The 11,461-nt window shown below is 42.6% G+C and overlaps 1 protein-coding gene across 1 annotated transcript; it reads right to left on the bottom strand.

Annotated features, from left to right (window-relative positions):
* Nucleotides 1–1,897: 1,897 nt before the first annotated feature.
* On the bottom strand, nt 1,898–10,582 carry FBXO48 (F-box protein 48). Its single transcript, XM_063118533.1, has 3 exons — nt 10,507–10,582; nt 5,684–6,041; nt 1,898–2,306 (listed from the first exon to the last, which is right to left on the bottom strand). The coding sequence occupies exons 2-3, from the start codon at nt 6,005–6,007 to the stop codon at nt 2,109–2,111; spliced, it is 522 nt and encodes a 173-aa protein (XP_062974603.1). The 5' UTR covers nt 6,008–6,041; nt 10,507–10,582; the 3' UTR covers nt 1,898–2,108.
* Nucleotides 10,583–11,461: the final 879 nt, after the last annotated feature.

Below are 11,461 nucleotides of genomic sequence, written 5' to 3' on the forward strand. Positions count from 1 at the left end.
AAAAGAAAGACAACAGATCTCACCATAGCGAGGAAGATTGTCTGCTTGCTCAGTTTGCAGTGCTAGTACTAACTCTTGCTAGGCAAGTCCAAGGCCCCTGTTCACTCTCCTGTCTTAGGGTTCTTTGACTTCAAACCAGACAGAGGACACCTTCAATCAGAGGCCTGTCCTCTATAAGCTGGACACATGGCCTCCCCAAGAACCCTGTGCATATTTCTGTGTTAACGAGATTATTCTGTTGAATCAGGGCAACCTCCCGCAACCTGGTTTTGGACCAGAACTCCCAGGATTCCTGACCATTAGCCATGCTACCCATTGGGCTGCTGGGATTTCAACTCCAGAACATCTGGAGGGCACCAAGTTGGGGGAGGCGGCTTCAGGGTTTTTGTCCTCAACTTCAATAACATCATGTTAGATGTTCTTCACTTCCCCAAGCACTGGGAAATTCCTGGGGCAGCTCTTCCTCTTTGACTTCTGGTTTGGTTTCTTGTATGGAAGTGTGATCGCTGGGCACTGCTGTAATATTTGCTTTATTTATCAATACACAAGTGGAGCCAAGCAGACTTGTACTCCTAGCAGGCATTAGACCTGATACTCCACATCAGATCCCGAGAGAGAGAGAGAGAGAGAGAGAGAGAGAGAGAGAGAGAGAGAGAGAGAGAGAGAGATGTATGCACCCCAAAGTGCCTCCAGAGCTCAGTTCTCTCTTTATGTTTGTCTCAAACTGCAGTTTCTTTTCACACACACACAGATCACAGATCAGCCACACGCGGGCACATCGCAACGCATAACTGGGGAGGATGTGGCTTTCACATTCCAGGCTTGATCTCTGTGCATCTCAGCTGTGAGCTCTCATTGTGGGTACATCCTGAGCCATTAACAAGTGATTTTCTCAAGAAAAGTTATGGCTGGCACGGCTTGGCCAGCATTCACAACAGTGTGAAACTCTAGCGAAGGGGTGCAGCATACTAGTGGGGGCAGTGAGCCCTCCCCATCAGACCCTCTTTGTCCAGATGATATCAGTGGGCACAGCCACAGCCACTGATGTCATCACCCTGCCCTCCACCCATTTCACATTTCTCTGCGTTGGAAGAAGCATGGAAGATCCGTGCCTCTCTCAGCACAGAGAAAGGGATTTGGCACTCAGAGGAGTAGCACCAGCTTTGTACTAAGTGGCTTTGCACACCACATGCCTTCCCCAGGAGGATACTGTGCACCACGTGAAGCCACTCAGGACTTAAGAAGATCAGCTGCTCCTCTCAGCCTTGGCAAGTCCTTGGTTTCATGTGGTGCATATTGTCCCCATAGGTTGAACAGGATACTCAGCCATTTCTCCCTGAACAGGGCCGTGTCTATACGAGGTCACATTGGCACCTCAAGATCTGACATCCCGCACTTGAGTTCCTGCTGGGTAGTCCCCATGGCAAGAGGCGCAAATGCGGGGTTTGCGCGTCTTGGGGTGCCAACCCCTCTAGCGTCCTGTTCCTCCCACCCCACCCCATTGTTTCAGTCTTGTTCTGCCAGTAGTTCTATTCAGTGGACGCAGTGAGGAAGCTGATCCAACCCTTAGTATTCAACTGCAGTCTTGAAATGCTATGTTTATGAGGGGTCACTTTAAAATAATGGTATGATTAGATAAAGGCAGTCCTGACAAAGTATACCCTTGAAGAAATAATCTAGGCAAAGGGTCCTAGGAGAAACAGTGGATTATACCTTCACACACACACACACACACACACACACACACACACACACACACACTTTCACTCCATACTTCCTACTGATTTTATTAATGTTACAAATATGTTCCTTGCCTTCTCATGACTATTCCACTATAAGCTTTTGTTATAGCTTATTCCTATAATAGGCCAAGAAAGAAAACACGCACTCAAGCTTTCAAAGGTATATGGCATTATTTGCAAAGTGCATTTTGAGGGAGTCCAAGAACCATGTACTTTTAGCAGTACACTAGGCTGGAAATGTATATACAATGTCTCGGCCTTTACAATAAATATTAGCAGTTCTGAAAGTGCAAAACAAACAGAAGATGTGTAAACAACTGCAAAGTATTATACACAGAGCGATTTTTTTTATAGATGAGCTCAGCTTTAGTTCCTTCTGTAGAAGACCCTTATTTGGGCTTCTTTTCTTTCAAGTTCAGCTTCCAGGATTTCTCCCCAGGTGTCAACATCCATAGGATACATGCTCTTTTCTGGCAAACCACTGTGGGAATGAATATAGCTATATTTCCCACTCAACCATTCATACTTCACTTTGCTTTTCCAGTAGTTTCTCAGCAGCGTCACCTGACGAAAGTAAATTGGGAAGAATGAGATGAGGCAAAAGACATGAAAAAAGAATGGAAACAATGCAATAAAAATGTAATAAATAAATAAACAAATAATGCAAAGTCTCCTTAATTGTACCAGTTTGCAAATCACTTCATAAGCAGACCTTAAGACTATTTTTTCTCTTGGAATTCTACCCTGTCTTTCCACTTTAAAGTCAGCTTTAAGACATTGTATACCTATTGTCACAAGTAAGACTAAAACACATCTGAAGGTCTCCTGTGCTGATTATGAAAATAACCATGAAAATATTGTTAATGCACAATAGAAGATGGAATATAAAACAAATATCCATTCTAGTCAATATAGCTTTTAGATTTGCTTTGCAAACCTCTTTAAACCTCACCTATGAAAACATCTTAAAACTAAGAATGACTTACTCCAGAAAAGTGTATGAGGCTGCAATTCTATGCTCACTTACCTGGGAATAAGTCTCATTGAACTCAATAGGGCTTACTTTGGAGCAGACATATATAGGATGGCACTCCAAGAATTTATAATGGACTCCTATAAACAAGATATAGGTATACTACTGCCCACTAGTGGACCAAGGAAATGATCTACATTCTCATGGTGCCCTTACATGCAATGTGTTTATTGAGACCCTCTGGCCAGTTTTTTAAACAGAGGAAAGTTGTTTTGGAAGGGGTTATTTGGAGTACAGAAGTAGTGGGTGGGAGAAAGAGAGACAGTGTGGTGTAGTGGCTAACATGTTGAACTGGGAGTCAGGAGATCTGGGTTCTAGTCCCCACTCAGCCATGGAAACCCACTGGGGTGACTTTGGGCCAGTCACAGACTCTCAGTCCAACCTACCTCACAGGGTGGTTGTTGTGAGGATAAAATGGAGAGGAGGAGGATTATGTACGCCGCCTTGGGTTCCTTGGAGGAAAATGGTGGGATATAAATGCAATAATAAATAAATAAATAAACTTAACCCTTTCCCTTCCTGTCAGTTCTTCACTCCAAATTGCACAAAGCATCTTTTCTAGTTTTTTTTTTTTTTAAGGATATATTACTCACAATCATTTGCAACATTTAGTTGGGCCCTCTAAGTCTGAGCACTTTTGTATATGAAGTTTGAAATGGATCCTGCTGCAATTGGCTTACATTGTGAACGTAAAACCTAAATCGACGAGCATGTTCCTTCCCATTACAAAGGCTTCTCCTCCACTTTCTCTTCTCCATTAACATCAATCAGATATTCACATATAAACAAGGGATGCGGGAACATGTAGCCTTGTAGAATATTTCAGAATATTTCCAAGCTCAGGGAAACTGTACTCCCCAAATATACAGAGGGCCACACAGTCCCCATCCCTGATATAGATAGTCTGAGGCCTTTTCTACACCAGTGCGAAAATGCAGCTTGGTCACGGCCGAGTCCCTGTGCGTCCAGGGACTCCTGGGAGCAGGGGGGCGGGATGAATGCAGGTTTTCCCAGAGATAAATAACCCCTGTGAAAATCCAATTCTTCTCGCGGTCTCAGGATCGTCCCAAGACTGCGGGAGGTGTGGCTGCCCTCCCTGGCTTCTTCCCTCCTCCCCATGAGTAGCGGGGAGCAGTAGAGGGAAGGAGCCAGGCCAGGAGGAATCGGGGGTGGGGGCAGAGAGGGGTGGGGGCTTTTTTTTAAAAAAAAAACCCTCTTTTTGTAGGAGCGCACGGGCGCTCAGCTCCTTTAAAAATTAAATCCCGGGATGTCGTGCCCGCATGTGGTCTAAGGGGAGGATCTCACGATCAGGATCTCGCGAGATCCTCCCACCTCCCTCCCTCTACACCAGGCTGGTGTAGAAATGGCCCGAGAGAATACTGATTTCAGCCTGTTGTGTAAAATCACCATTTGTGATTGATTCTATCGTTTCCCTTCCCCATTCTTTTGTGTATGTTTGTAGGTGTAGTGTGTTGAATGGCACCTACCATGGTTTTGCCCCTCCATCTATTTTTGCCCCTCTATTGGGCAACCTCCCCACATGACACAGGATGCCACGAGGGAAGGGACCAGCTTCAGACTGACAAAGATGCTCCCATCTTCTGGCTCAGTCATTCTTATACCTGGGAGAGTGATCCCATCCACTAAATATGGGCCGAATTAGTACCAACGGAAAGGAGGAGGGTTAGAGAGGGTTTTTGACAGGTTTACAGACTGATCTTGAATACAATATGTTGTGATAGCTTGTAGTACAAGCAGGCCATAAGGTGAATAAGCAATTCCAGTATAGGGAAAGAACCTAGTGTCTGCCTACTTACAAAGCATTTATTTCTTTCAAATCTAGAAGTGCCTCTCTCCTGCTTACAGACAAGGAGGGGACACAACTTGTGCCTCTCCAGATGTTTTGGCCTATAACTCATATCTGCCCTAGCCAGCATAGCCAATAGTGAGGGATCATGGGGGCTGTAAGCCAAAACATCTGGAGGGCCACAAGATGCTCACTCTTGTTTTGGCATTTTGTTTCTGTCAAGTTACTACCTGGTTTGAACATTTAGTAGGAGAAGACTTTAAAGCTGCTTCTCATCATAAGTGCATGGATCAGAGGGACTGCTTGACTGAAAGCGATACTCTTTTTTAAAAAATTGTCTCGTTTTTGTCCCAGACTGGGCTGGACAAATATGAAATTCCTTCTTTGCACCGACTTATTCCTGTTGTAGGCATCAACAGCACTACAAGATGAAACAGTATCACTACTGAAATTTCTTCCCAACCACTAAGCACATAACTGCTACATGATGGCAGGGCTTCTTATTTTATTAGTTACAATTGTTTGTTAACCTAGGAGGATTCTCCAGTAAGGAGAAAACATCGTTGAAACCATATTCCTGTCTGAGAAGCAGCCTGATCCTATCCTCTATTTCAAGAGTCAAGCAGGGCCATTTGGACCGCTTATCTTTGCTCTCAGCAGCTGTAATTTTGACCCTATGCTAAATAAAATAAAATAAAAGGCTGGGACTCATTCTATGAGCGAAACGGGTGCAAAAGGTTACTGGTGCCTCCATCCCATCCCATTTTAAAAGGTGGGCTCCCTAGAACTTGGGGGGGGGGAAGCATTTCTGAAATTTGAGCTGAAACCCCTGATCCTAGGCTTGGTTTAGAATAACCACTTTCAGAACAACCACTAGACTAACCACTTTCAGAAGGCTTGCAAATATATTGTTCTCTCTTTTTCGCTTTTAAAAAATGAAGAAGCCTAAGCTATACTTTTCTGTGTGACAAACTGCCTATCAAATAGGAATAGTACTTGACCTGATTGACAAATTGTGGTTGTGGCAAACTTGGGTGCTACATTTTTTAGGGCTGAAGATCTCGATGCAAGAGGCTACCTACCGTCAACAATCAAACATACCTTCCATGAATACCCATTTCTTCTGTCACCATCAATCTCTCGCTGACAGACAACCCTTACACTTAAACAATGAGGTTTCCATAAATTATCACAGTTCTCAATAGTCTGGTTCCAGTTCCTACATGTCATGGAAGCTTTGCATAAGCTCTGAATGTCAAGTTTGCTAAAAATCTTTAAGCTGACTTCTAGTGGGAACAGCTGCACAAAATCCCTTTGACTTGTCTTTGTCTTCTGTTCAGCTGATTTAATGGACAATTCTTTACAGGTACCAGCAGCTCTCTGCTTGTTTCTTCTGGAAGTTGTCTGCTTACAGCCTTTCTTCATTGCTTAGACCTTGCTTAAATACCAGCCACCCTTTCTGAAAAAGTAAAATTATCAGTGAAAGTTGTACTAACTGAAATGGAGTAAGAAACATCAGGTCTGCTTGGAAATACTTGCTGATATTTTGTGGCACTATACCAATACAGCCTTAATACACAAAAAACATGTCTTTGAGAATAAATTTAAGTTTTTAAAGTGCCACAAAACCCTTTGATGTTTTGCTACAACAGTCTAATATGGCTACCCCTCTGGAAATCATTTCAGGAATTTTCTCTTGATGCTAGTTCTTTCAGCTTTCCATGTTACATTATTTTATTTGCTTCATTATAGTACAAATCTTTCTTTCTTTTTAACTATCCTTTCCTTTTAGTTAAAGTAGGGAAGCATCTCCAGAAATGAATAGGCAAAGAGAAAAGGAGCAACTGTCCAAAGGGACAACTATTTGGAACTGAGATGGGGAAAATAGCTGCTCTTAGACATCTGCATATAGCTGAGAGTTGTATCTGTCATAAGGTGCAATTAGGGTTATTGTTTTCCCTATATCATCAGTATTGTTTATTTGATGTCTAATTTAAAATTGCCCATTGCCTAGCGCCAAAACTCCTTTTATGATTGCTTTTATAACACTGCCTAACTGGAAACCATAAGAGCAATGGGGGAGAGAGTCCAAGAAGTTGTACGTGGTTGGTAGTTTTGCATAGTGCAATTGCTTTAATTGAAGTGTGAGGAACTGTAGCTGTGATGCTTTAACAAAGTACTAATATGTAGTTCCATGGCTTGTATCTTGTGCGCTAAAGGACTATTATAAGGGGTGACCTAAGGAAGCATACCGAAAGCTGTCACATAAGAATCCAATGAACACATATTATCACACATTATTACATAAAAAATTAAAATTAGCCGAACTCTGTACAGCAATTACTCCCATCAGCACACATCTTCTACAGTAAACATATCCTAATTTCTCATTGTACTCTGTATATCTATGGTATATCTATTGTTTACAATCATCCACCTGAACGTGTTCCTTCCTAATTTTTGCAGATCTTACTGCAAAATAGGCCAAATTCAGTAGGGTCGATTTCTCTGCCATTAGTAGGTAGCCTCATTTCGCTTGGTCTGTTAAATGCACCATAGGGGCCAAATACCTAGCTAAATATTTATTCCTAGGGCTATTGTATAATCTGCAGTATAATATATAGTGAACAGTGTCCTCCACCTCTTGTTCTCCACAACAGCAAATTCTTTGATCTCTGGGTATATTATAAAATCTTCCTTCTCTAATTCGTAATTTCAATTAGGTATTTTTCTTCTCTATGCTTTAATTTTATGAAAGGATAGATATTGGAGAATTTGGAAGCTTTAATTGCATTAATATCAAGCTTACCGAAATAATTCCTCAATGTTTGTCTAATCGCCATGTGTTGTTGGTCTATATTTCCTTCTAATATCGTTTCAGGATCTATTCCGAATTGTCTTAGCTTGGCTTCGCTCCTTTTTATCCAGTTGCCATGTGAGGGGTATTTTCTCTGCTCTTTCACCACCAGCTTAACTAGGTTATTTGTTGATGTTTTCATTTTGAGGTAATAAAAAAACGTGTTCCTCCAGATGGCGTACTCTATTGGGAGCATCCCAACTTCCGCCCTCATATAACAAATGGGTGTGTCAGGGGGAGGACGCAACAATATCCATAGGAATTTATTTTGGACCACCTCAAGTTGCTTTATATTATCATTGGCCCAAATTTCTGCCCCATAGAATAACTGCGGCAAAATCTTTGCCGCAAAAACTTTACATGCTGGGGCTATCATTTGTCCTCCTCTTATTCTGGCAAATTTTAACACTGTCTGCATTGATCTATTTGCTTTCAATTTTATTGCCTCCATATGATTCATCCATGCACCATTTTGTTTAAAAAATATACCTAAGTAGTTAAATTGATTTGTTTGTTCCAGACGGTGTCCATTTAATGTCCATTTATGTATTTGTGGGCTTCTCCCAAAAACCATTACTTTTGTCTTCTGATAATTAATGGTTAGTAATTCCTTCCTACAAATCTCACCAAATACTTTGAGTGATCTTTGCATACCCACTAGGTTTTCTGATAATAATACCATATCGTCTGCGTATAATAAAATGTTCAGTTTTCTTGAACCTACTGCCACAGGGAAATTCTGTTTATTTACTAATTCACCAATGATATTATTTACATATATATTAAATAGAGTTGGAGCTAGCAAGCAACCTTGTCTAACCCCTAAAGATGTTTCTATTTCATTGGATAATTGTCCACCTCTACCTACTCTTACCCGCATGGAGGTATTTGAGTAGATTTTTTATCAGCCATAAAAGGCGCCTGTCCATTCCGAGTTGCCAAAGCTTATACCATAAACGATCCCAGTCAATACTATCAAAAGCTGATGTTAAATCTATAAATGCAGCGTATAGGTGTTTCTTCGGGTATTTACAATACTTCTCCCTGAGGTGATTCAAAACAAAGCATTGGTCAATTGTCGATCTGCCGCTATAAAAGCCGGCTCGTTCATCACTTATAATATCGTTTTGATGCACCCAATCTTCGACTTTATTAAGAAGGAACTTAGTATATATATTTTAAGGACACATCAAGCAAACTTATAGGTCCATAATTAGCTGGACACATTTTATCACCTTTTTTATAGATTGGGATAGTTATACTTTGTGCCCAACTCTCGGGGAATTTGCCATTCTGATTTATGTAAGAGAACAGTTTGGTTAGAATCGGGGCCCACCAATTTTCATTCTCCATATACCGCTCTGAGGGCACCATGTCTTCCCCAGGTGCTTTATTTTTTTTAATGTGGAAATGAGTCGTTTTACTTCACTAGGGGTTACATCTGGCCATAAATCTGTCTCCTGCATATTTAAATAAGGCAATTGTATGTTACCAAATAATCCCTCTGAGTTATATTTTTTTATATAATATTCCTCCCATTGCCTGCTCGGTATTGGGACTGCCGGGACATATATTGGTTCCTGTAATTTACATGCTACCAATTGCCAAAACTTAGATACATTCCGTTCTTTGGCAGCTTGTTCAATATCGACCCATAACTTAGTTATAAATGCTGTTTCCTTGCTTTTAAGAAGTTTTCTATAACTACTTTTTTTTGTAACCATATCTATTAGGATCTGCGGCTGTTCCCACGTTTGTATTGTCATTTTTGTGAGGTAATATCACAATTTTTATGGTCTGTTTTTTAGTATACCTAAAATCCTTTGCTTATTAGGGGCTACCCCTTATTTTCTCCAAAAAATTGCTTCGCACAGGTAACTACCATAGAGATAACAAAATTTTCAAAAGTAGGGGGGTCCATGGCTTGGCAGTTGAAAAACAAGGGGTCCTCAGTACTTAGCTAATTGGGAACCACTGCCGTAAACTGTACTGTGCGTGTGTGAGAAAGGGGGGATTTCTCAAAACTGGGCATTAATGGAAGGCAGATCTTTGATTCAACCCCTTCTTTGATTGTTTTGGCCAGTTAGCCTCAAGGCAGGCTATTTGGTGACTAAAAGTTTCAGTTTCACACAGCTCAAAACATCTGCATGAGTTGTTGTATGCACTCTCTTCCTGTGTATGTGAAAAATGTGGTGTCCTGAACAGGTTTTTGAGGACACTGACTCTGGATGCTAATAAGGATTCGCTCCTTCTTAACATCCACACTTCCTTTTTTGTATTTGCACAGTTGCAGTTGGTTTGAAATTGTAAAGGCCTCTTTCTCTCTCTCTGTGTGTGTATGTGTGTGTGTATGAGAGAGAGAGTAGGGTGACCATATGAAAAGGAGGACAGGACTCTTGTATCTTTAACAATTGCATAGAAAAGGGAATTTCAGCAGGTGTCATTTGTATTTATGGAGAACCTGATGAAATTCCGTCTTCATCACAACAGTTAAAGCTGCAGGAGCTATACTAGAGTGACCAGATTTAAAAGAGGGCAGGGCACCTGCAGCTTTAACTGTTGTGATGAAGAGGGAATTTCACCAGGTTCCCCATATATACAAATGACACCTGCTGAAATTTCCTTTTCAATACGACTGTTAAAGATACAGGAGCGCTGTCCTCCTTTTCATATGGTCACCCTAAAGAGAGGGAGAGGGTTTTATTGACCGTGAGCCCCAAAAGGTGCTAGTTACTTGGCATCACTTTGTCCAGAATGCAAGAGCACATATCTGGAGTTTGGCAGCCGTGGGCGCTTTTCCCCACTCAGCCCTATGGAGCTTCACAGGACTGAGGAGAACGGGCCTTGCACCGAGCTTCGCCACTGTTTACGCGGCCACCTGCTTGCCTTGATCTTCCCCACTAGACCCCATCGCGGCCAATGGGAGCCCTCGAAGCACTCTCCCACGCGTTCCCCCGCCCCCGCTTTCCCGCTGCGCCCTCTTAGGGGATTGGACGAGCGAGCGCTCGCGACGCCACTCCTCGCCCACTCAGCAAGCTCGCGCCTCACTGCACCGCCTGTCACTCACCTCGCTCCGTTTCCGTTAACGGATGAAACGTCTCCTCCATTCGAACGTCTTTGTTGACTTCTCTCCTTCCTCTCCACCCCGCCCCCCCCGTTCCGAAATTACGTAATCGCAGGTCCTCGGAGAGGCGTTGTCGCGGGGCGTTGTGGGGGTTGTAGTTTGGTAACGAGCAGGAACTTCCGAGTTTCTTTCCGTGCGTGTGTTTGTTTATTTATTTAGATATACCCCGCCTTTTTCCCCCCTTCCAAGGAATCCAAGGCGGTGTACATAATCCTCCCCCTCCCCCTCCATGCTATCCTCACAACAACAGCCCTGTGAGGTAGGCTGGGCTTGTTGCAAAAATAGCTCGTTCCCTGGTGTACCAAGTCCAATTCAGCACACAAGGAGGAGAGGAGATGAAGTATGCGTCAAACAGCGTTTATTCTGCAGAATGCTAATTGCTGCGAAGCATGTGCCTACCTCGCAAGGGAGGTAGCTAGGTTTATACACTATCTTCTCAGGCGGCTGCATACGCAGGCAGCCTTCTAATGTATTCTCCCTTATGAGCCTGCCCGTGCTTTGAGATATTCTGGAGAAGCCCTTCTTTCAGTCCTGCCATCTTCACAGGCGTGCTTGGTGGGAACATGGGAGAGGGCCTTCTCGGTGGCTGCTCCGGTGCTCTGGAACTCTCTTCCCGGGGAAGCTAGGCTGGTTCCCTCCTTGATGGGCTTTCGGAAGCAGGCTAAAACTTTTTTGTTCCAGCAGGCCTTTGGAGAATAATCCGGCCCTCCATCTATGTTAATGTCTTATAATTTTGTTGTGTATTTTAAACATGTATGGTTTTGTTTCCCTGCCCCCCCCCCCAATGTATGTTTTAATCTTTGTAAGGCCGCCTTGAGGCCCAGCATTGGGCAAAAGGCAGGATACAAATAAATAATAATAATAATAATAATAATAATAATAATAGGAAATTTCTAGC

Source organism: Elgaria multicarinata, chromosome 2 (assembly GCF_023053635.1).
Source record: "Elgaria multicarinata webbii isolate HBS135686 ecotype San Diego chromosome 2, rElgMul1.1.pri, whole genome shotgun sequence".
Taxonomy (NCBI): Eukaryota; Metazoa; Chordata; class Lepidosauria; order Squamata; family Anguidae; genus Elgaria; species Elgaria multicarinata.